This window comes from Corvus cornix, chromosome 2 (genome assembly GCF_000738735.6).
Source record: "Corvus cornix cornix isolate S_Up_H32 chromosome 2, ASM73873v5, whole genome shotgun sequence".
Classification (NCBI taxonomy): domain Eukaryota; kingdom Metazoa; phylum Chordata; class Aves; order Passeriformes; family Corvidae; genus Corvus; species Corvus cornix.
This window is the reverse complement of record NC_046333.1, coordinates 100,845,388-100,871,391: the sequence shown is the minus strand read 5'-3', so window position 1 is coordinate 100,871,391 and position 26,004 is coordinate 100,845,388. Positions and strand designations below refer to the sequence as shown.

Genomic DNA, 26,004 nt, shown 5'->3' with positions numbered 1-26,004 from the left:
TATTAACAATTACAGAGAATATGCATTGCCTAAAAATGATTGGTTGTGGGTTTATGGGAAATGCATTTTTTCCCCTCAAAACACTGCATCTGTATTTCATGTCATGTCATAATTCACTTTCTCAGTTGGGTGTAGTTTGGCAGTATTCATTTTATTTATTAATATTAAAACATTGCTTTCTCATTGTATCTTTCATTCCATTCCTTTCCTTAACAATTGTAGGTCATGTTTAATGTTAAAACATTGGTCATTTTAGTAGAAATTATGGTGCCACAGTGCACGGGCTCCTTTGTAAAACTTTTTCTTAGAATCCCTCATGATTTGTACTGAATTGTATTTTCAGTGTTATGCACAGGCATGTCTTTGATAATTGGTGTCTATATGGTATCTATAGTTAATTTTAATTGTAGCCAGCTTATTACCAGACTGCTGTTGATAATCAGTATAGTTGTGTTTAAAGCAGTAAATACAAAAAAAATCTGGTTGGGTCACCAATGCTGTTCTTTTGTATTCTACTTCCAGCACCTCTCTCCTGTCACGTTTAAAGATAAAGACCATAGTCATTCAGATTCTCAAAGCAAACAAATTTAACTTAAAAACACTTTATAAAAGGATAGAGGTGGGGTAGGGGTGTAAAGAGCTGAGCTTCTAGAGCTTAATTCACTTTTCTGGTCTTTTTTTTGTTCTTCTGCTGTAATTAAGCAGGGCATGGATGTTGCATGATGTTGTACTCCTTGCCAGAACAGCAAACATTTTAAGGTGAACTGCTGAAGAAAATCAATTACACTGGGAAACAAATCCTGCATGCATAATTAACAAAACCTTCTTAGCACTTGTGAGGCTGTTCTTCTCAAAAGGCAAGTTGGCATTAATGATAGCAAATTATGGGTTTTTCCTAGTTTTCCTAGTTGTTTCAATGAATCAGTGTGCAGGTCTTGCTTTAGAAAGCAGTGAGTGTCCTGGGGCCCCCTCAGCTTATGGGCCAGCCCCTGTTTTGGTGTGACAAATGATACTGCCCGTGGCAGTCACTGGAGAGACAGCAGGCACTTCCTAGAAAGTGACCTAGGCTGTGTCTTTGTTCCAGTGTCCTCATAGGATCATCCACGTTATAATGAGGAGAAGTATTTAAAATACAATGTGCCACACTAGGAGGTAAAGCCAGAGCCTGGCTTGATCCTGGTGGCTTGAGGGAGATTGCAGAGGAGCCTGTCAGTGCTGCTGTTGGAATGTGCACTGCCGGTTCCCTTGGGTCACATGCAGGCAAAACCACTGTTAGGTAGGCTGTTTTTATTGTATTTATTATATCCTGTGCTAAGCATTGGAAGATACCAGAGAGCCCTAACAATCTGTATCTAAAGCTGCTGGATTTTAGAAAAATTACAGGTTACTCTTAATAGCAAGATAATTACACTTGTGGGGAATGACGTAGTTGTGATCATTCCCCAGAATAAAAAGCCACCTCTCTTACTTTCTAAGTACAGAGATATCCTGTGTGATGTCACATGGTGTTGGGCAGTAGTTCTGACTGGGGGGTTTGGAGTTGGGCTGCAGTGAGCAAAGAGTGGGGTTTTCATTTGCTTTGAGGGAAAAACCTTCGTTCCGGTTCCAGACATCCAAAATTTTGCACACATTACTGGTCTTTTACAACATGTGAGTTGTCCCACTGAATTCCAAGGTCTTGTTGCATTCAGTAGGATTACTTACATCCTCAAAACTATGCTTGTGGATGAGCCTTGGTAGAATCAAAGGTTTTTTTGGCACTGAACTTCTTAGTCCTTCTGTATATCTGAAATATTTAATCATTCTGACAAAAGAAAGTGCAGGGAAGCTCAAAACTGCCATGTAGTCAGAATATCATGCCATTTGTTCGTGTTTATTTTATCTGCTTTTGTTTTGCATTAAGATTCCCTCTTACTTGTAGCTTCTGTGAGAAAGCAACTAACTTTTGAAGATAGTGTCTGTTTTGAGGAAAGGTCAGCAGTTTTTCAGTGCACTTTTGTTATGATCCAGATTAATCTTGGTCATCATTTCTTTCCTACTGGCGTGGGCTGTCCATCTGCATAAGGTCCATGTCCTGTCTAAAAGGGCAGAGGTGGCCCAGGACATGCACAAAGGGTGGTGGTGGAGCCCATCATACAGCTTCTCAGTGCTGAGATGGGAAGAAACACAAGCACAAGGCATTAAAAGAGGCTGGAAGCATCCCCATTTTCTCACTTCTCTGATTTGGCTTTTGTCCACATAACGTTTTGACACCAGATCTGCTCAGAAGTGCATTGCAGTGCTTGAGCGGAATTTAGGTCAGAGCAGCCCCAAATACAACACATAACCAATAAATGAAGATGGATGTCCTAAAGATGTTCATTCCTTACACTTCTTGATTTGTTTTTCATTTGTTGTAGGGTTTTCAAGTTATTAGAAATACTTTTAAAAATACTGAAATTTTAAAATCATAGTCAAAAGTGGTTCTTTTAAATATGAGTATTACTATTTTTCACTTTTTTAATGACTTGCATTGAGACCTTCTCAAAAAAATATCTTGCAGAATGGATGAAGTGTCAGTGTCTGCTGAGGTAACAAATGGTTTTTGCTTTCAAAATATCACAGTTATGTTGTAAACCTTTACTTTTTGGATTTACTTAAAATTTTTGTCAATGCACCCCCAAACAAAGTAATGCCCCACAAAGCAAAGTTACTTTCCTGAAGGAAGTGTAAGCTTTGGATGCTTCGACATCTAATGCATGATACCCTGCTGCAGTACAGACATTTGTTAAGGCCGGGAGATCAGTATTTATAGTGCTGGTGTTAGGACTGGATTATGTCTAATCTAATTAAGGAAGTTACTAACAATTTGGAGGGATTATAAGATTAGCAATTATCTGTGTGCTTATTTGATTAAAATAAATGCTTGCAGATTTGGCTGCCGTACCTGTGCTCTGGTATTTGGGATCAGAAATCCCTTTTGATTGGAAGTAGAAAAAACAAACAACAACAGGACTTTGTGTTTTGATTCTGTTTCTGTGATGATTTCAATACAATGTCTAGTCCCTAATTAATTTTCACTGTATTTCAGTGCACCTTATTATTGAAAGCCCTTTTGAAGAAAGACTTCTTGTTTTTTAGGGGAGAGAAGACCATTTTTAAAAATAATATACCAGTAATTTAAAAATTCAGTTTTTAGGTACTGAGCAAAGGCAGTAATTCAGAAGGATATTCCTTTACCCAGGGCTGAGGTTTTGTCTGTGACATTGCAGTTTAGGTCTGGTATCACTTAGTGAAGCTTCCCAGATTTCTTGTTTGAAAAATGTCCAACTCTGTGTTATTGAGCATGTCAGCTCATAGCGGAGCCGAGATCCTGGAGGCTGAAGTCCCAAAGGATAAAGGTCCTTCTTCTTCTTCTTCACACCCGACTTCGGATCCTTCTGCCTCCACCTCCTGAGGGCAACCAACTCTTCTGAGCAATAGTCTGAAGAACTTTTATATTCGAAATTCGGTTGAATTCGGACTTTCTGTGAAAAAAGGTCTCATCCTTGGAGACTGTCACAAGAGTTGTTCTCGCCCTCAGAACAGGTGCTGGGCACGCTCCTTCTCAGACCATATTCCAGCATCTGAGCCACAGTGTCATACACACAGTTTGATGGGGAAAAGAGAACCTGTTAGGGAATTTGTTGTTCTAGGCATCCTCACATTTCAAGTGAGAAAGAAAAAGCAAAAGGATAAAAAGGCATCTACTTTTCTCCCTGAAAATACAAAACTTGCACCTGCCCTCAGAGCCTGACCGCAGGATGAGCTGCCTATATGTCACCAGCTATAAATCATTACGTAAACATGAGTGATGATTCCATATTTAGAGAACAAATAATTCCTGGTTTTCGTTTCCACAGGTTACATCCAAGCTGGGAATGGTATTTTTAATCTTCTCTTTAAAAGAAAGAAAAGAGAGAAATGACAACATTTTGAAATCTGAACTGACAAGTGGCTTTGGGTTTCTGACATTTATGCCTTATTTGTATATTCCTGTTCAGCCTTTTCCAGCTGCTATTGCATAAATCTTCCACGTTTTTTCCACTAACTGTATGGGTGGAGAAGACAAATTAGGAAGTTCAGCTTCCTTCTCAGTGCCTCTTGTTAGGAGTTTTAGAAGTAGTCCAGGGTTTGAAATTGGCCTCAGGGGATTTATTAAAATAAGTTGGCTTCTATCAAGTTTCTGCCCTTCCTTGCAGATGCGAACATGGTGCACAAAGCAATAGCTCCTAGGAAGTGGCAGGGTGACTTTTTAGCTGTAAAGGCCAAAGTTGTTCGCAGAGTACCACCATCATACCCTCAGGGGTGGTAATATTGGCCACGATCGTGCAAGGAGCTGCAGCTGCCAGGCTCCCCAGTGGCTCCCTGCAGGTCCTCAGGCTGGCTGGGCCATGCTGCTGTATTGCAGCACCAGCACAGCATGTCCAGTGCTGCTCAGCCCCCTCCTTTCTGAGCTCTCCCACCTCAGGAAGAAGATGGTGTGGGAGCACTGGCAGCCAACATTTCAGTGTGGAGTCCACACAGGGAGCAGCAAAGATTGCCCATGGTGCCAAATTCTCTGTTAGCCACAAGCCAAGATCCCTTTGCTCCAGCTTTTTGTAAACCAGACCCAGGAAATGACAACCACCTGTTGGGTACAGGGTAGAATGATTAAAAACAGAAGCGTAACCTAATCTTTAAAGTAACTTGAAGCAGGACATAATCAGGTTGTTGCATAATTACTTTCCTCATTCCTCAAACTCAGGTCATTGTATGTTGTTTTAATCGTACAAGTGCACTGTGCGCTGTAAGAGTCGAGGAAAATGGATGAGAGTGTAAAGAAACAGGGAGTGCAGCATTAGGAATGCTTTTCACAAAATGCTCTATTAATAGTAAACAGTTGTTAACATGACTTCCTCTCAATGCACAGGTAGCAGGGTTGTAGGGCTAGTTTTTAACACTTAAGTTTTATTTAAACCCTTGTTTAAATAGCTTATAGCTGCTAAGTGGAATTAGGCCAATTATTAGCAAGCTGGACATAGTCACTGCATTCTTCTCCTTCCATTTTTGTAGTAACAATTCATCTTCTTGCTTTAGCTCCATGTCTTCCTCCAGCTACCCAAGGAAATCACTCAGCCAAGCCGTAGGTGGTGTGACCAATTGCTTGAATACATTCAGTGGTTAAATATATCCTGTTCTAAAATGGGCAGGATAATGGTGATTTAATGAAAATGTCTCAGCAGCAGCATTTGTAAAGGTACAGGAATTTTCTTATGACTCTAATGGTTATGTCTAGCATTTGTATCTGTACTGTTAGACCTCTTTCTTCTTGATGTTCTTACTTTCACCTGGTAATTTCTAGTGCAGATGATCATACACAGATATTTACCAGATACTGTTTTTCATTAACAGCTCCAGAGTGTGTTGTGCGTGGGAATAAGAAGGATAACCCATCTGTTTTAGACTACAATTAGGGAAGCCCTAATAAATTCTAGTGCCTGGCATGAACAAGTTTGGGAAGAGAGCAAGCTTTGAGTCCTTCCCATTGAAGGTGAATGGTTGCCATGTCCCTTAGCTTTGCTAAAGTGAAGGCAACAGGTCTACCTCTGAATGATAGATGAAGTGGTTCTGTTGGGTGTTTGGAGGTTAAATGCTCAGGAACTGCTGAAAGGATGTCAGTCCTCATCATCCTTCTGTCCTTTAACTCCTGAGCCATTAATTTTTGTCCTGTTGTGTAAGGTTTCTTGCCTTGAACATTGAAAAGGTGATATCCTATTTCAGTAACTCTGAGAAGAAGCTGGTGAACCACACAGCAGCCCGGCACATCAAAGGATTACTCATAGAGTTGTGTCCAGCATGACCCTTACCTTTTGTGAAGCATGTCCTTCACACAAGGTGAAGGTATGAGAGTGCACTGTTAAAGCTGAGACAAGGATTAAGGAGTGCAGAAGTGCAGAAGAGAAATGATCCATCACTGCACTTCATAAACTGCAATAAGGAAAAGGAAATTTTACCAGCTGTTCTGCAAGGTCGGCATTAAGAGTTTCTTTTTTCCCACTGTGCAGGAAGCTGGTCGCCTTCTTGACTTTCTCATAGAAAAATTTTCTTGGTTCGCACTGATGGCATACTTCAGGTTTTACATGCAATCCCAGAAAGCTTCTTCTCTGGTAGGATAGTTGGTAGGAGCCCTCATATTCCTCGAATGGTTGTTACCTGTAGGAACTCCAGATCCTGCCTATGTCTTGGAGCCTCCAAGACGTTGTCATGAGAGCTGATCCTGTGATCCAAATGTTAATCCTTGAAACTACTGCTGTTCTCCTGTTTAACCCCAGCACTCACTCGGCCTCCAGCCATGTCAATTCTCTGGGTCGTGTCAACACCTGACAAACACAATAGGTGAAAGCAAACAGATACACTCTCATTTTGCTCAGGATTCTAACACGCTGTTCCTTTCACTCTCGTGTCAGCAAAAAGGCACAGGTCTGAAAACAGTAATAAATATGCATAAGTGCTTTTCCTGGCCAAGAGTGTTCGCCACCCTAAAGAATTCACTTTTCTTCATCTGGGTTTTCAAGAGAGTATTAGTATCCTCTTTTTTGAATCATCTGGCTTGATTATAGGTCTGAGAACTTTTGGCAGCAAGTTCTTTTGCACTGTGTTTGGACTGGTGCCACAGGTAAACACAAACTTCTCATGACTTCGTTTTCAGTCTGTGTTTTGTTACCTTTGCTTCTCCTGTTTGGGGATTTTCTGCTTTCTCTTCTGTAGAAAACACCAGTCAAACTGGTTTTTCCATTTTTGCAGTCACCATAACAGACTTATTATTCCAAACCACTTCCACCAGAGTAAGTGATCTTCAACTTCTAACAACCATTGCTGTTTCTAACCTGGATTTGGCATTCTTCAGGACTCATAGTACTTGGTGAATTTGTGTACACTAGGAAGATATCTACTGTGCAACCATTTTTGAAAACAAAGCCATGAACCAGAATATGTAAGTTGCACTGAAATAATTTTTCCATTATGACAGCAAGATGAACTTGTAAGCAACAGGGGAAACTCTGTGCAACATCCAGCGAAAATACATTTTGGTAACTTTTGACATCCGCTAGCAATGCTATGGTATGTATCTGGTGCTTGTAAACCTGATGCATTTTATAGCTTTGAGTATTACCAAGGCTTTTTCCCACAGCTTTTTCCTCGGCTTTCCTGAACATAAAAGTCCAAGATCTTTTTGAAGAATTCACCAGAAGAGATGGAGATGAGGTCTTCTATGCAGTTTAGTTAGTGGGACATAAACCTAAGGTTTTGATCTGTCATTCTGTCAAAAGGCACATTCTGCAGGTCCTGATGAGACAGCTGCATTCTGCATATGTCTCATCTGATGTTTCAGGTATTCTCAGGTTCCCTTCCAGCACCAGTCTGTGTAGTTGGTGGAAGATGTTAAATAGTTGTTTCATTCAGACAGTGGATAAAGAGATCCTAATCTGCCGTACATCAGCTCACAAAGCAGTTGGGATCCAGATCTCTCTGGATACCACAATATGAGCTTTCTGTTTTCAGGTTATTATCTGTGGGTCCTTTGTTCAAAATTGCACTTAAAATTGCACTTAAAATTGCAGGATGTCCTCTGTGTAGCCTTTACATTGCAGAACTCAAATCTGTGTCCATATAAACACTCCATGGGTGTATCAATATGCACATAACGATTGTCTGCCTAGGATTATCCACTCACAAGGAAGAAGAAGATAACAGTGAATTCAGTGGATTCTAGCTGGTCAGAAGGAGGGTCTGCATGTGCCAGTCTAAGCTTCAGATTTTATCAGTGCTTCATTCTTAGTCTGTGTTTTGCAGCAGCTCCACCACTTGCACCCCTGGGAATAAAACATCTGAACACACGCAGTAGAAAAATAATGTCCCTTCTAAAATAAGGGAATAAATTACCTTTCGTCTTTTTTCTCTCTTTGCCTGTCATCTTCCCTGTTCTCTGAGATCCCATGTGGTAGAAGTTGCAGATGATGAGTCTCATTTCTGCTGGAGCCTGTTAACCTTTCTGTGTGAATGACAGTTTTCCAGATTTAAGTCTTAGTCAGTGTTTATGTTAAGAAGAGGGTTAATGATGATCCCCATAGGCCTCTCGCTCAGAAAGCAAAAACATCTGCTAAGCCAAGAAGTGGTTAGTTTGCTAAATTTAGAAGGAAGAAATGCATTTCCCAAAATTTGCACTGCTTCTTAGCAAATTTAGGGAACCGGTGGGGGCAAGCTGTTATGGAAGTCATACTGTTTATTCATGTTTTAGTTTAGTTCATCTATTTTCAGTTAAAAGTGGTATTGCTGTTATTAAGCAAAAAGGGGGTATTACTGATACAGTTGAAATGTTTAATGCAATCAAACTATCTGTGCATTTGTTTAGGCTAATAGCTGGACACATGCCAAAGCCTGCGAAGCTTAGAGATGTTCTGCAGTACATACTTAGCAGTGGAGAAAGTGAGGTTAAAGTGGATGTCTGCTAGGAAACTCCCTTAACCAAACCCACAGACCATGAAAACTACAGATTTTGGCCATCTTTCTTTCTCCTCACCAAATGTGCCCCCAGTTGCCACCAGCAGTCTGGCTTCTTGAAGGAGAGGGATGCCTGATGAATGGTATGTGAGCCCTTGGTTGCAGCCATCATCATCTGTCTTTGCTTTTAGTGTCTTGGCCAAAGTTGTCATCAGTAAATAGGGTTTAAACTGGAGTTTTCCTGCTTTGTGCGATCACTGGGGAGCATTGATGGCTGGTACGAGTAAAGCCTCTCATGACAGCAGTGCTCTTGATGACTTCATGGTGGCTGGGGCCACAGCTGGCAGCAGCTATGGCTGGGGAGACAAAACAAAATGGGTTACATGCTCCCAGTCAAGCTGCTTGTGCAGCACAGCTTGAGTGTCCAGGAGAGATCACCATCGGTGGCCTGAGACCCTGCCCAGTCCTGTTGCCCCTCTCCCTCTGGAGCAAGCTCAATGGATGGTGCTGCTCTGGGGAAACACATGGCTTTGCCAGAGGTTGTACAATCGTATCGCTTGTCCGTGGTCCCCAGCAGGCTGGTGGTGCCCCGCCTCCAGCCGCTGCGTCCCCCCTGGCCCGAGCAGAGGGCTGGGCAGATCCTTTGAACCACAGATCCTCAAACTTCCCTGGGCGGATAAGGAGCTGGCGGTTTTCAGGCATGACTGTACTTTGCTCTCCCTCTTGGTCTCCTGTTTAACCTTTTCGTCTCCTGACACAGCAGGCTCTCCTTGCTGGCGAGCTGGGAGTTACGGATGGGTGAAGGTGCGTTTCTGTGGACAAACCCCACCATTTTTCGGTCATCCCCACGCAGCCCTTTACCAGCCCTGGGCAGCGCAGCATGAGCTCTGCTGGGAGGCTGGCAGGCCGTGGGGAGGTACGGGAGGGAAAGCTGACAAAAGGGATACGCAAGGTAAATTCAGAAGATCTTTGCTAAATTCATGTTTTACCTGTGTTTGAGCAACAACCTCGGGGCGAGACGCAGCAGAGCCTCCCTCCGCCTGCGGACACGGTCCGGGAAAGGGGCCGGGCAGGGAAGGGACGGGAAGAGAAAGGAGCGGGAGCGGGAGCCGGGCAGAGAGCGCCCCCTCCCGGCTGTCGCCCCCCGGCACAGCCCGTGTCCCCGGCCGTGTCCCCGCGGCTGGAGGGACGCGGGATCGCCGTCAGACAGGGACTTGGTACAGCCGGGAGCGCACAGGGCACGGAGCAGGGGCCAAACCCGTGTGACAAGCCCAGCACCGAGCCGTGGGTTCCCAGCCCTGCTGGAGGCGGCGCTCTGTTCCAGCAGCATCTTTAGTACTCGTGTGTTTGCTTTGGGTGTTTTCTTCCGTAACAGCTTCTGCAGCAGCTGGTGTTTCAAAACTGGGGCACAGCATCCGTGAGCCAGGGTGGATCCCAGCAGGTCTGGTTCTCCCTTTTCGCTCTGCCCCTTTTCGCTGTGCCCTCGCACGCGTGCTGGCTCCTGGTGGGAAGCGACTGCAGCGTGGTGTGGAGGGGAGAGAAGGGTACTCCTCTGTCACATGGAAGCTGTATTTAAAATATAGTGATGATTTAAATTTGGCAGGAAAATCCTTAGCCGGTAAATTTTGTCAAGCCTTCTGAGGGATTTCTGCTGGTATTTTCAGCAAATGACTTGGGAAAATAAATCCTTTAGGGGGTTAGAATATTACTGGAGGCTGTTTTCATTATGTCTTTCTCACTTACCAAGAAATGTATCAGAATAGCGTGCGTTTGCTTGAAGCCCAGCCTTGGAGCCTAAGGTATTCAGGTATTCTCGAAAACAGAAATCCGCAGTTTCCTGTTTCAAATGTTGCAGGAAGAATTAACAGGATTATAATGCCTTAGCTGATTAAAAAAATATATATGTGTGTGTGTGTGTGTATATATGTGTAATAGGGGGGGGGAAGGGGGGGGAGTTCAATATTGATGTCCCTGAGAACTGCAGCAGAAACAAAAAAAATTTTTTTTTTTTCCATTTCACTTCCCTAGAGACTTGGGTTATTCTTTTTTCTTGTGAAGTGTCTGCCTCACCTGTGACTTCATATCTGAGGAGAGTGGAATTAAAAGTCCTAGTTCTGGATGGTTTCATATACATACATACACACACACACACACACACACACACATATATATGTGTTTATTTGAGCCTAGCTAAGGAGTTTGCAAAGCCCTTAATGGTCCATCCAAATTGTAAAGGTTTGCTGACCCCACAGCTTACTTGAAGATAATTTTGAGATTCTTCACCTGAGAACTTAAAACCATAAGGATTTGCCACTATACCTTTTCCTTTTAAAGAGACAAGCATTTTGAATGGGTTTGATTTCTTGTTTTCCATGAGAATTTTTTGATATAAGGCCATTGAAATGTTACGGTGAGAGCATAAAAATGGTTGAAGTAGATCAAGATTTATTAAAATGCCTAATTTGGTGTATTGATCTGTGATTTAGCACTTCATCTTTCCAGTTCTTTGGATGTCAAAGTACACTTACAAATATAGCATGGGTTTTCTGTCTATCATATTGTTCTCAAGACACGATTTTTCTTTTAATTGTCATTTTGTTTGTGGAGTCAGAATATCTATACAGAGCCATGTAGTGATTTATTCAGTGAGAAAAGGATTTTCATGTACGATTACCTCCTCTTTATTTGTGCATTTATGAATCCTTTTTTCAGAAATTCTTATATAGCTGCTACTGCTGCTCAAATTGCCATGGTTTTTAAAGAGAATAATGCTTATTGATAGTTCCCACATGCACTGGCAGGCACATCTAAAACCTGTACTTTTGTGTTCACAGCTTGCATAATATAAAATTTAGAGATTGCTTGTCAAACTAAGTGTCAGCTGAGTTTCCTAGGAAACTCACTGAAGATATTTATAAAACTACAGATCAGCTTAATAATAGATATAATAATGTCAGTAGCTCATTATTTTTTTTAACTTTATCGGTCCATTTTACTTTGCTTTAATTTGTTGCCAAACCAAACCACTGCATTTCCAAACAGAGCAGAGGAGACCTTCCTTCCAATACCTTGCCTAACTAATTTCTCAAGAAAAGGGTAGTTTCTGCTGCTCTGCGTAAGGAAATGTAAAACACTCTACTGTAAAATTAAGAAGAACCTAAATGTCATACTAGTTATCTGACTGAATCGTTTATAAGTAAAACCACAACTGTGAAATAGAAATATAAATATTGTGTCATGTTATTGTTTTATTCACAGTTGAATTGAATGTGTGAGTTTGAAGTTCGTTGCACATGCATGCAAAACAGTCACTGCATAATTTAACATAAATCCTGAGTATGGGTTTCTATAGAAGCTACATAAATAGAATACCTGTCAGTATTGTAAAAAGGCATGATTCTGTGAAAATAATTATATCCCTGAGCTGAAAAAAACAGGATCTAAAAAGAGAGTAAGTGATACTTGGTGTCCATTTTTATTCATTCTTCTGTTATTATGTTTTCCTCACACTGATTCTTTGAGACATGATCGTTACCACAGTTGAGAGATCTTTTTGTACTTTAAGCTCTTTAAATTGAAATTTCAGTCATGCAGACTCAAAATTTGCTGATCTGTAAATATCTATATATGTATAAAATAATTTATGTTTTGTCAGAACATAATTGTTCAAGATAGCTAGGATTAGGTGAAGTTAACGTTCTCTGGAAAGCAGTTTAGAAAAGTAATTTCAGTTTTTCCATTTTAATGCAGTACTGAGAATGAAGTTAGTGTGTTTAGAAATGAGGCAGTACTGACTCCTTATCTTATCTGGAATCCATTACTTGTACCTAATGTGTACATTTGCCTGTCAGAACTATTTTTTGGTGCTGTGCTAATTAGACAAGTAAGGAGTTCATATGAAGGATATTCAAGAACTGATTTTCTTTTGAAAAGGTAAGAGTGTAGCTGTCTCTGTTTCGCTGTCTTAGAAATCTCATTGCACACTTAGCGATGTAGTTGCAGAAGAAGTCTTAGGAAGCCTTTCCATCACACACTGGAAAGGTTAATTTTCTATAAAGCTACAAAATTTATCCTAATCTTAATAGTAGCTGCATGTGGATTTATTGGATGCTAGTGATATTCCAGCTTGTTACAGCAAGGTGGCAGGTAAACCTTGTAAATCATTGCATTTATTTTAATATGGCTTACATGCAGACAGCAACCTTACAAGCATTTAATGGTACAGCTGCTGTGTCAAATGTTATTTTTTAAGCCCATGATGTTTGTCAGAGCTGGCTCTCTCTTAGCTGTAGTGTTGCAGTTCAGGTTATTCAAAACTGGTCCTTCTGCTGGGACGAAGTGGAAGATGACTTCAGCTGATAGGTAGGACATCTAATTAGGAGATTTAGCACTTTCCCAACCTGTCATGGATTGTGTGTCGTGTAACTGCATTACTTCTGTAATGCAGTTACTAAGGAACTTCCTCTGTTCCTTACCATAATTTGCCTGTCGGAAACATGCAAGTGCTAACAACCAAAAACCTCCCTTGAGCACTTGTATAGCACTTGTGAGAAAGGTGTGAGTTAGCACTAAATACTGTGTTTAACCATTTTGGATAAATTCTGCCAAAATGGTCCTGGTATTGTAGGCATCGGAGATGTATTGTCTCTGATTTATACACCAACTTCCCAAGAAATGTTTCTGCAAAAAAAGCCAATTCACTGTGTGTCTGGCAGGGTTTGTGGTGGTGTTGTATTTGTGCACAAACACTGACTTCAATCCGCACTTTTAAGTAGATCCCTTTCTGTGTCAGCCATAGTCCGTACTTTGGAGCAGACTTAGAAGAACAGCCATGTTAAGGAAAATTACACTGTGATCAGGAAGTTTCAGCCTGGAAGCATTTTGGATTTGGGCTTTTTTGCCTTCTTGTTTCATGTCCTTTGCTTCAAGCGTGAGATGAGAGTTCTGCTGGTAGAGATGAGAGTTCTGCTGGTAGTAGGTTGTCACTGAAAAATGCATCACTCTGCTCTGGTGTCTGCATGAACTGTGGGGATAACTGAAGTTAAACTTTGCTCAGTCAAGGTTCTCAAGGTGATGAAAATCATCTGACCAAAAGGTTCAGCCTGAATACAACTGCTTTCCCATGGTGACTGTAGCTTCCTATAGAAATATACTTTTGTATTCTTATATAAATTTATAGGGCTTTTGGCAAGGAAGGAGGATTTGTGAAAAGATGCTTTTTCTTTAGAGTTTCTCCCATATAGTTTTGCTATCAGGCACCCGTTGGGTTGTGCCTAACAGTGATTTTTTTAAAAAAAACCTGTGCTTAGCCATCACACCTTGATCATCCAGAAAGAAAAGCTGGATATTCTAACTGTAGATACTGCATTTTGTTTCCCTGCTGTAACAGTGGAGGTTCGAAAAGGGAAAATATTGTAAGTAAATACATATGCAGTATATTTCCTTTTCCTTTCAGTTCATATCCGTGGGAAACTGCTATGAGAATTACAAACAGCTTTTAGGGGGCTATTTTTTCAACTGGTCAGTGTGTGTGACCCCTGTGTTAACAGTGAGTTATATTTTAAGTCAAGAGTTCACTGATTTTTTTTCTTTCCCAGTGCAATTAAGTGGGACATGTGTTCCACATGCACACTCAAGTAAAATTGAGGAAAACATGCCTTTTGATAATATTGTAGTGGGATGTGTCAGCCAATGGGATATTCACTGCCAAATACCAAATAAAAATGTAGAAATTCAAGAAAGCTTCTAAGTCATACAGGCAGTCTGGGGAAAATGAGCCAGATCTAAGAAATGGGTGGAAGTGAGAGAGGAGAACCTGCCTCTTTTAGCAATAAATATAAAATCACTTTTTTATGTCCTTAAGTGCTGCCATTCTAAGACATATTAGGAAAGAATTAAAGCTTTAAAAATCTTTAATAAGTAATCATAGAATGTAATTCCCCCTGTTTTTCTGGTTCTCTTTTCTCTTGCCCTTCCCTGCAGCTGTAAGTCCTTCTTTCACTCTGTGCATCTCACTGAGTTTTGGTGACATAAAGAATCAGATTCATTAACTTCCACTTTTTGTGCTTTAGTTGCAGTGTTGGAGGGCGGCAAGTCAGTCCAAGGCTTTTTGTATGTACCAACAAGCAATTCTGCTAACATTATTGAGACCATAATTAACATAACATTATACTTGATCAGCATTATGCTAAATAAAGACACCCCTTTGCCACATTTTCTGTATCAAATTCCAAAATCTTTTTTAAGTCTTAACAACCGTATGATGTTAAGATCTATGGTTAGTCGTAGTATTTTTGGTGGACCTCCCAAAACTGTAGCATTTTAACTGCATTTTGAACCACTTGTGAGCACTGCGTAATGGTAACTTTAAAAGTGCTATATTGAAACAAAGTCTGGGTAATATGTTTGTTTGCCTTGTAAAATGTAACCTACAGCAATATAAGGAAATCATCAGGCTTGTAACTTTACTATTCAAGTTGTGTTTTACTTCTTAGCAGGAGTGTAAACTAGAAAAGGTAGTGAAATGTCTTCTACTAGACAATATTTTACATATCTAAGTGCATGTTTATTTTTCTTCTAGCTTTTTAGAAAGAATTGACAGCGTCAGCATGGATGACTACACACCCACAGATCAGGTTAGTAAAAATAATGGGGCAGGGTCTGAACCAAGACTCCCATTCATCTGGATTGTCTGTGTAATTTATTTTAGTCTTTACTGCAGCTGAAATAAGGCATATGGCAGAATACCAAAATATGGTCTAGCAGTTTAAGTAAGGGATATTAAAGAAGAAGAGGCTTTTTGGTGGTGCAAACTTGTCTTCTACTGTTGTTATTTGTAGGTCGGTGATTCCTGTAATACATCAATTTTGTCTTCTTGCTTCCTCTTCCTGTTCTGTGTCCCACAAAAAAGGGTGAATGGAACAAAAATCAGAAAGCAGAAACATAGAAGCTTATGGCTTCCCTCACCAGCCTTTGCTACACAGAAGTAATGCTTTATTTCAATCATGGAGGTGATCCCAGCGGGAGACTTCCCATGTCTATCAGAAGGATTCTTCAGAGGCAAAAGCTTGCAGTGGATCTGTTGTCCAGATTCAGGGGAGAGCACCAGTGGCGGCAGCAGAACTTGCAGACTTGTCTGCAGGTGTGCAGATCCATTCTTTGCAGCCTGTGCCCATCTCCTGTGGGCAGCAGAGTTTCTATTTAAGCCTTATTTGCAGGACAGTAAATTTTTTTCCCAGATGCTGTGACACATCTTGCTGGAGTGCTCTAGTGACAAACACATTCATGTTAAGGCTGAACTGGGGCAGCCTTGAAATAAGAAGGGGCTTCACCGCGTTGCCTGGCCTTGGCTGCCTTCCCTGAGCTCAGGCTGTGTGGTTTCCTTTGATGTCTCTTCAGCAAACATTCTGAAGTGGTTATTTTTCAGTGCTGCTATGCCACTGTCATCTAGCAGTCTCAGCCAAGATTGTGGCCCACATCAGAAGCTGCAAATACAGGTGGCAGGAGAGAATCCCTGCACTGGATAATTCAGTCTAACCATGCAAGGCATGTAACACGTGGATGCCCTTAAAAAAAAACAGAGTTGTCAAATCTCACCGTGCAGTCAGGGACTGAAATTCAGAGAAATTAAGTGACTTGCCATAGATCACCCAAGGAAACATGCAGAGCAGAGCCTGTTCCTGCAGACCTAGTTTAGGTCCATATCCACAAGAGTGTCCTATAGTCGACTCAGTATAGGATCAATTATTCAAGAACTCAGGACATTTTCAGACCAAAGCAGTAGCACTGGGATTTGCTCCATCTAGACCTCATGGTTTTAGCATTGATATCACTCACCTAGGGAGAGAAGTCAGTGAAGAAAAGCCTCATTTTTGCTTTCATTGTTTGCATTAGTGTTGGCCTGTTTGTTGCTGGGAGGCCTTTCTCTACCTGAAGTAGTCTTTCATCACCTAGAAATTTTTCCTGGTACTTCCTTTGAGAAGAAATGTCTTGAAAGACCAGAAAACACCTTTGGTATTTGGCAGGTGGAAAACTTTTGCTCTGAGGGCGGGATTCTCTTTTGCTTTTGTTTTTGCTATGCTGTATCAGTTGCCTTGCTGAATTAACTGGTGAAAAGCACTAATTTCCTCTCTTCCCTTGCTTTCTGGTTTTTGGGGGTTTTTGTGCACCATAACAAATAAATGTCAGCAAGCGACAGAAAATGACAGTAACATATAAAATAACTGAAAGTGTTAAATAAGTGGCCTTCAGCTGAGTGCATGCAGCTGTCAAAGCAGCCATGGTTTGCCTTGGCTACCAGAAGCAGTAGATGGTAGGGTAGGGGAGAAAAGTCAAGCTGTGCCTGCACTCTGCACCACAGGCTGCCTCCTTCCATCCATGAAGGGGGCATCATATATCGCTTTTGCCTACTCCCCTTGAGAATTGAGGAAATTATTATTTTTTAATTATTGAAAGGAAGTCAGTTAAGTTGTAAAGTATCCCTAGTTTAAAAAATAAGAAAGAAATGCCACATTTCTGTACAACCTAAATTCTGTTCCCTTGTGCTCTGTAATAGAGCTTTAATTACTCAGTCACAAGCTATTATTTCGATAGGATTCCTGTCTCATTCAGTACAAAAGAGGGCAGAGTTAAGGTTACCTGGGCAACTGTAAATCTGGAGTTTTCTAACATTTGAATACTTGACTTTACAACATGAATAACATTTTTCTTAGTTTTATGTAACTTTAGAATTCATTATCGTCATCACATACCAAGGTGTATGACCATCAAGAACAGGTTTCAGTGGGCAGTAAGGAGAACACAGATGGGGTCTCCTGCTTTCTGAGTGTGCACAAACCAAATGCAGTGATCATGATTAAGTTTATCTACCATGTCAGTACAGACAAATGCCACTTTACCAAGAGGTCTGATTGAACTTTAATTAAATGAAACATCTAAGACTTTTCATGGAAAATAGTATTCCAAGCTTTTAAAAACAAAATGGGTTAGAAAAAAAGCCTTACTAATCAGCTTCTGTGTTCTTATTTCCAGGACCTATTAAGATGCAGAGTGTTGACATCAGGGATTTTTGAAACAAGATTTCAAGTAGATAAAGTAAATTTCCAGTAAGTCTATTAGTAATGGTTTATGAATATCATACTAATTTTTAACAACTCCATTCAGATGTCTGTGCTCAGGTATGCGTGGTATAGTAGGCTTAGGGTGGGAGTTGGGTAGGTTTTAGTTGTTTGATTTGGCTTTTTAGCTCTCTTTCCATAGGTCCTAGTAAAATTACCTCATACTTTGCAAAAAATAGCTTTTATTAGTTATGTATATTAGTAGTGGTCTATAGTAGGGTTGTGAGTGGCTGCTTGTAAAAACTGGTGCATTGGTATAGCACTGTAAAATCATAAAATACCTTTGGGGATGAGAGCTCACAGAAGTCAGTGGGAATCCTCCCTTCTTCCAGAGGGCTGCAAGCTCTGTGGTTTTTTTGCTGTGTCTCTGTAAAACACCCACAGTCAGAGTGGCTTCTCTTTCAAGTTCTTGCCCAGAAAGGTGGCAGTGCTGACAGGGCCGAGCTGCCTCCATGTCCTCCTCCATATAGAGATGCCCTCTCCCCACCATGCATCAAAATACCCTGAAACCTGTCCTGGTTTATAGTACAGTGGGTCCAGCCTTACATGTCATACGCACTTCTGTGGACTGGGAAGGCCAATGCTTGTCCTTGAAGAGTGTATTTCTCATTTTATGGGTTCAGTAGCCTTCTCCTGGCAGAGCAGGGCAGGTGGAGCAGTGCAGCTGTCTCTGACATGCAGCGCAGCATCAGCAGATCTTTCTCCTCTTCAGGGGATATTTTACTGCCTCTGTCTTTGGGGCTGTCAGATTTTTAAACTGAACCCTCGGGCTGTGCATGCTTCGTGTGATTTTTCCTAGTGCACATAAGTGATATAACATCCTATGGCTTTTTAACAGCATGTTTGATGTAGGTGGCCAGAGAGATGAGAGAAGAAAATGGATCCAGTGCTTTAATGGTAAGTAAAAACATTCCATATTTTATTTTGAACTTATTCTCTGAGGTGTGAGCAGCCTAGTGTTCATATCCACACACAGTATCTCACTAGCACAGGAGTCCAGTGTTACAGATAACTTTTTTTTAGTATTTTTGGCTGATTGGTGAGTAATGGCAGTGTTGCCCTGAAGAGTATGTGCTGGGATAACAGAGATGTTCTGTTCTCTCTCCTTTCTTTCCTTCTGCCTTTCTTTTGTGTGTTCTGCCCAGATGTCACAGCTATCATCTTCGTTGTGGCTTGCAGCAGCTACAACATGGTAATAAGGGAAGACAATAACACAAACAGACTACGGGAATCCCTGGACCTTTTCAAAAGTATCTGGAATAATAGGTAAAGCAAACTTCATTTCCCACCCACCCCTCCCCAGTTTAATTACAGTTCAACTCCTTACAGAATAGGACTCCCCTTGCTATGGGGTCAGATTGTTTATTCAGAGAACACCCAGGTTGGGTCAGGTCTCAGGGTGTCCCCATGGTGGCACCCCTCCCTGGCAGGGGCCGTGGCACAGGGACAGTGCATGCGGCGTTTCACCACTCCTGCCAGAAATGGTGCAGGGCGTGGGGACAGCTTGGAAAGGGCAAGCCACCCAGGCTGGCTGCTACGAGGGAGGCAGGGGAGACCCTCTTCTGGCATCACTGTGCTGCTTGGCTGAGACCGAGATCCTCTGAGGCACATTTGATCTCCTCAAACGCAGTGGCAGGAGCAGCTCGCTGTGCTTGTTCCTTACCTGGGCAGCTGCTCTCCTAAGGGTCATCTCTGAGAGCACAGGGTACCTCTGCCGTGGGGGATAATGCTTCAGATCTAACCTAACTGGAATTGCCATTAAATTGCCATTCTGCCACAGTGCCTGTAAACCATAGGTACGTAACCAAATAGCAACCCAAATGGGTTCCTGGTAGAGAACAAATAAAAACAATGCACAAAATAAGGTAATGAAGTTTTCAGCACATACGTGTGAGGATGCTCTGCAGTGAGAAGTGATTGAAGGTAGAGTGAAGGAAGAATGTTAACTGCGCATCCCAAGGCACATTGTCACAGTGATGGATTAACTGGGGAAGAAAAGAGAGATTATTTTCTTTTCATTCATCAGGTGTCATACAGACCACCCTAAAAGATGGGATATCTGTGCGGATGAACAGTAGCTTAGACAGAGTAGTCTGAGGGAAGGGAGATTTCTAGCCTAGCCTTCTAGCCTTTTTTTTTTTTTTTTACTTTATCACAAACAAATAAAGCAGACAGTAATGTCTGGTTGTGAACTGTGGTGCTTCTAGAAAATGTCATCAGTTTCCCAACCTGATATCTAAAAGAGAATTTAGAAAAAATTTTGGAAGCTACTCCCTTCAGCAATGTCCACTGCAGTTTTTATAAATGTATTTACTGACCCTAGAAATGTACCCACCAGCACAGGTGAAGACCTTTTGAAACAATCATTTAGTTCATCTTTCTTTTTCTGTTGAAGCATGTTCTACACTATTCACACTGTCCAGACAGGGATAGCCAGTACATTTTCTATCAATGTGATACATTTTTGTTGATTAACATGTGAGAGATAACACAAACGTTTGGTTTGTTTTTGACAGGTGGTTACGGACCATTTCTATCATTTTATTCTTGAATAAACAGGACATGCTGGCTGAAAAAGTCTTGGCAGGGAAATCAAAAATTGAAGATTACTTTCCTGAATACGCGCATTATACTGTACCTGAGGATGGTAAGGTTTTTCCCCATGCTGGGATTGGACCTGCTGGCATTGCCCAGCCCATAGATCCTCTCCCTGTCTCTCTTTCTCTGCCTCTCACACACACACACACATTCACAAGCACACACTGTTCTTCACAGGAGCTGCTGGTCAGGTAAGGAGCATGCCAGCAGCACGTAGCTCACAGGCACCCCGGTGTGGGCAGGGTCTGAAGGGGTTCCGGCTCCAGAGCACCTGCCTTCCCCGTTTGGGAGGCACCACCAGTCCTAGGAGAGCAAAGCAGCCACACATCTCTCCCCCTTGCCAGATGCTTCTGCCTGGGCCTCCCACAGTGCTGAGCTTTGTTGGGGATTCATGAGACTTATTTTGTAGCCATTCTGCGTCCTCCAACACTGTAAATTTCAGTTTTAGAAATACTGATGTGAAGCCCAGTAGACCATCAAGGGAACTTTAATGGAGGAAGACCACATCAGTAGATAGGAAGAGAGCTGTGGTGATGGAGCAGTCAGTTTCTTATCTTCAAGAAGTGCAATGATTCCTGCACCACAGTAACATACTGCAGAGGTAAACTCTAGTATTATGCCAGTTTTGTACCAGGCAGAGAGCTTCCCAAACATCTCAGGTCTCTGTCTAGCAAAAGTGGTAGAACTTTTACTTTCTGACCACTTGCCTCTGCCTTACCTGAGTGATGCCCCTGGCATGCTGCTTGCAGCCACCTCTTGGAAAAGGCTTTCATTCTCTATCAACCACCACCAGCAGTCTAGGTTATAGAGGTGAAGATGGTGATAAGCTATTTTCAGCCTTCATTGAGGTCTGGAACTTCACAACTGTGATTCTGAGTTTCAGGTGCAGAGGATAAATAAACTGTCCTAAAATCTGAGTTGATCTGGCATCTGTTTTGTAATGCTAAGGGCTTTCAGAAGAAATCTTGTCTCCATCACCTAGATTTCCCCTTCTCAAACATACACCACATAGACAGAGTTTGATTGAATTTTCAGTATTTTTAAATAATAATCCAATTGTCAGAAAAAAAGTAGCTTTTGGTATTTCTCAGAGGGATTTCACAGTGGGTATGTAGAGTGATCCAGAATATTCACACATGAAGCAGCTCTCTATTTTTAACCTGTGGTTGTTCACTTATTCTTCAATTTCAGCTGACATTATTTAAGGGCAGCAGCACTGAATTCCAATATGCTGTTGATTGTGCTGCTGCTCTATTTTTACCCCCAGCACTATGGATGAACAATAGATGTCCATGTTCTGATAAATTCTGCCCTTTACAATATTATGTTTATAAGCATCTGATTTTGGTATCTTAGATGAGAGATAACACTGAAAGGAGATAAATAGGTTATCTCTTCACCCAATTGTTTTTCACACTTAGGGTAAATACAGTCATTGCATGGCCTAGATAGTGACAACTTCAGCTGCCAACAAACAGTTAATACTGATCAACAGGTTTCCTGCTCAACAAGAATTTAGTCCAGGACCCCTTGATGGGCAATATATCTGAAGTATTCTGCTGACTTGGGGCCTGGAAATAAAATATATTTTTTTATATATATCCATCACAAGATCTTTCAATGCTATCATTTTTTCCAGGTGTCATTTTGGACTAACCATTTTTAAACCCACGTTCTTGCCTGCAGAAGCTTTTTTCAGGAGACTCTGTTCTGCTGCAGAAACTGAACAGCTCAGCTGCTTTTTCTAGTCATATTTTCTGACAAAAGCTAAGCCCTAACTCCCACTTGTTTTATATCTATATGAACAAACTTGTGGATGTGAGTAAGCCTTTTTGTGATATGACCAATGACATTGTTGCAATGATTTCAGCAGTTTTCAGGTTCCTAAAATACGTTGTACGCATAGTCAGGTTTTACAGTAACTCTTCATTTTAGAATTACCTCCTGGGAATCTCCTCTAATATTTAACATTTCAATTTCTGTACTGAAGGGCTACTTCCTCCTTATTAGATCTTTTGTTACAAGTAGGTGATTGTTTGCTTTTTGTGTGTCTGATGTCATTTGTTTTTAATTTAACAGCAACACCAGATGCAGGAGAAGACCCCAAAGTCACAAGAGCCAAGTTCTTCATCCGGGATGAGTTTTTAGTGAGTAATTTTCATCTTATGTGTGATTCTATCATAGGAAATGCTGACAGATGGCAGAGTTTATTTAGGGAAAACTGATGGGGTTTTGCAGAAAGCTAGAAGGAGAGGACAACGTCTGGCAATTCCCTAATTCTTTTCAGCTGCCCATCTTGCAGAACCTTCGTCAGTGCTTGCACATTTTTATGCCCATTTCATATAAAGTCACCTGCCATGCAAACTGTTACACAGTAAGTGCTAGTGCTTAGAATGGTCATGTACAGTCCGTGCATAAAAAAATAGGCTTTCATACTTTTATCCTGCATTCCTCCAAGGACTTCAGCAGTGGTCAGCTGAGAGCAGGAATTACAAAAAAAAAAAAAAAAAAAAATCTGGTATGCCAGTTAGGAGGTTTGCCTCACCTTAGGACTGGTATCATGGCCCTACTGAGGCGTCGTAAGAACGCTTCCTTGTCTAGTCACATTTTTCTTGCAGTTAAGGTTTCTTCTGTAGCTGGAGCTGAAGAGGTGCTGTTTACATTTTGAAGGTGAAAGCAGTTGTCAGGCATACAATCACAGCCCAGCTCTGCGGTCAGAAACAGGGAGTTTAATCCAGTATCACTTGTGGCTTTGCTCATTCTGAGCTGTTTCCACAGTGCAGAGCAGTAACAGAGACCAGAGCCAAAGCTCATCCATCATGCCCTACTGGTAGAAACTATATGTGTATGTTTGAGATAACAAACTGAGTCGTTAGCATTAAGAATTTTAAAGTCATTATGCATTTACAAGCATTGTTAGGATTTACAGCTGTTGACGCACCAAGTAAGAAGCAATTAACTGTATTCAGACTTTGGGGATTTCCACTCGCCGCTGTAGCCTTCCAGATCCTGAGGAAAAATGTCAGATTGCGCTGTGTTAACGTAAGAGTTACCAGAAAAACTCACTTCAGGATAAATCTCTCATGTGGTAATGCTGGGATGCTGTGAAGCAGATGACGGTATCCAGTCTGGAAGGAGGGTGGCTCTGAGAGATCAGAGTTAAGGGGGAATTGGGGTGAAACTTCCCTGCCTTTATCTATTTTCATGATTTAAAAAAACACATCAAGGGCGAGGTCCTTACCTGCCGTGACTCACTGGCATTACAGAGGAGGCCACCTATGAAGCAGGGAGGGGGCATAGGCACTGCAGCCACATAAGAAACCCCTGTGGGTGCTGGGGGCAAGGGAAGCACTTGGGCTGGGGCCAGCACCTGCCAGGTGCCAGGCAGTCCCTGGGGTTTAGGTGTGGGGCCAGAACAGCTTCTCCCTCATTTCCCTGCAACTGCCACAGGTTTGGCAGAGAGCGTCTCCTCTGCAACACGTCTGTCTCCTGGCTTTGTGCTTGGTTTGTCAGTGTCATGGAACAGAGGGATGGAGTCATCCAAACAGTTGCTTTGAACTCTTGGGCTGTTGGAATTGAGAGCTTTGCAAGTGACCCCTCCCACAGAGGGTCTGGACAGGCTGTGCGTGCTCTGAGGAACGTGCCCATGCTGGAGAGGGCGAGGTGGGAGAAGGCCAAGTAGAAACAGTCACTTCTACTTCCATGGGGTCAGGCACAAAAGGCTGAGGTTTCAGAGAGGGAGTGAAAAAGGGCACAGGAGAAATACAGACTAGCAAGGATCTGATGGCCTTAGCCAGGTGCCAGGAAAGAAAGGCCTGTATTTTCTACCTGTGTCTGCCTTGGCTTTGCTTTATATTTTCTTTCCAAAGTCTCTTGATTTATGACCTTTTCCTTGTCCCACTCTGTTAAATTTTCAGGCGTGATTCAGAGAAACTTGGGTTTATTATGTTTGATTGTGATTTTTGTCATGGTAGCAGGTCTGCATAAGCCATGGATGTTCGTGACAATCACCACCATGGTGCTGCACCCCTTAAAATTCTGCCTGGCTGTAGGAATGGTCATGGCAAATTTAAAGCCTGTAATTTGAGTAATTTTAGTAGGAAGTTAAAATTGACCAAGTTTCCAGGAACTATTGCTACACAGTAGTACAGGAGGATTAGAAAGGCAAAAGATGTCAGCTCATGGTTTCAGGGTTGGTGTGGGGGCTGTGGCCCCTGAAGGTTGGGCAGCAGGGCTGGGATCTGTCGGATTTCAGTCAGGGAACAGCGCGGGAGGGATGGCTGCACCCAAGCCCAGCCAGTGCCTGCACCTCAGGGCTGGGCTGGCAAGGGCATCTCCTGGTCCTGGAAACGTATCTTGTGGGAAATCCTCTGCTCTTCAGCTCAGGCACATCCTTTCTCCTCCCAGAATCTTCCTGGAGGCAGTGTGTGTGTTCACTCCTTGGTGAGGCTGTCCCCCAGCCCTGTTTTGGTGTTTTGCACACAGAGCTCTCCAGCTGCTGATGTTTTGTTTGAATACATCCCCAGTGTGACCCCTGTTAGAACAGTGGCATGGCCCCTCTGGTTCCAGTCCTGCTGGTTTTTACAAAACCTGAATCTGGGAGGTGAAGGAGCTGCTGTTCAAACACACAGACCAGGCTTCCTCGAATTTGCATGTCATCCTGACCCCTGCAGTGTAGGGATGCCAGTATTAAATATTCCTGCCTGGAAAGCAAATGTTCTTTCATCAGTGTCCCAGGGGATTTTTTTTCTCCCTGTGAACTGGTGCTGAGTGACACGCTACTATTCAAAATAAGTTTCAAGTAACAGTTAAAATCCTGTATTTATCTTCACATGAGAGGACTGCAAGAACTGTCCAGTGACAAAAACAGACAACCCCCTAATATTTTGAAAATACATCCTTTGGCATGATGTGTATGTAACCAGGTGTCATCAGAACACTGTGGGCAGCTTATTGCCATAGACATGAGTGAAATCAGTGCATGATAAACATAAGCAGACATTTATTACTATTTTCATGAGGGTAAGCCTTGAATTAGGTATTGAGAGGAGCATGGTAAGAAAATAGTTTTTAGACTGTGTATGAACACCCCTGTGTAATCAGTGTTAAATGTCTAATATTACCTAAATTACCTGGGAAAAATCTGCAATTTCTTGTTGATCTAATTATGTAAATCATGGCTTCTAAATGTCTATAGCTTTGCATATCTGTAGCTGCAGGTATTTAAAAGATCAAACCTACATGTAAAATAAATCCTGTGTTAAAAATATTTAGTGTAGCCAGAGTGAGATAGAACACTGTCTTTTGTTGTTTAGCCAGCATAATTTATAGTAAAATTTAGAAAATAGTTATAAAAATTACTGTCCTAAAAACTGACCTCCTACTTTCATGCCATTCCATCTATATTCTGCAAGATAATGATCTAGAATGGATTTATATTTATCTGCCCTATAGTAATACAGAACAAAAATTAGGATTTTTTTTTTTTAAATATATTTTTTAAGATCCCAGGGAAATTTTAACAAGATAACCATGGGCAGCTTTAAGTTAGAACCTAAAAAGTTGTGCAGTAGCCTTGAGAAAATGCAATTCTGCATGGTCTGATGTTGACTGGATTTGTGCATTCTTTATTACTCTGTGTGAACCCAGCCACTCTGTTGATAATTCCGCCAAATTCTGGGCTCAGTGATGATACCAAGCCTTCAGCTGGCTTAATAGGTGCTCTAAGTGAAAGTAACACAAGAAGCAGAGGCAGCTGAGGATGGCATTGGTGGCTCCCACACAGGAC

The 26,004-nt window shown here is 41.8% G+C and overlaps 1 protein-coding gene and 1 long non-coding RNA gene across 4 annotated transcripts in view; one reads left to right on the top strand and one right to left on the bottom strand.

Moving 5' to 3' along the window:
• The window catches only part of GNAL (G protein subunit alpha L), a 188,558-nt gene that overhangs the window by 157,209 nt on the left and 5,345 nt on the right, over nucleotides 1–26,004 (top strand). For 2 of the 3 annotated variants that reach the window (XM_039548189.1, XM_010396290.4), the window contains exons 6-11: nucleotides 15,083–15,137; nucleotides 17,533–17,606; nucleotides 18,457–18,515; nucleotides 18,764–18,884; nucleotides 20,135–20,265; nucleotides 22,296–22,363. In XM_039548189.1, the coding sequence (XP_039404123.1) occupies nucleotides 15,083–15,137; nucleotides 17,533–17,606; nucleotides 18,457–18,515; nucleotides 18,764–18,884; nucleotides 20,135–20,265; nucleotides 22,296–22,363 (508 nt within the window). Of the gene's footprint in view, nucleotides 1–9,179; nucleotides 9,307–15,082; nucleotides 15,138–17,532; nucleotides 17,607–18,456; nucleotides 18,516–18,763; nucleotides 18,885–20,134; nucleotides 20,266–22,295; nucleotides 22,364–26,004 lie in introns of those variants that run through there. The other variant, XM_019283994.3, reaches the window with a different exon arrangement.
• Nucleotides 4,809–9,580, bottom strand: LOC120409645. Its single transcript, XR_005601372.1, has 3 exons — nucleotides 9,492–9,580; nucleotides 8,582–8,858; nucleotides 4,809–8,053 (listed from the first exon to the last, which is right to left on the bottom strand). It is a non-coding gene; the product is annotated as an uncharacterized LOC120409645 (long non-coding RNA).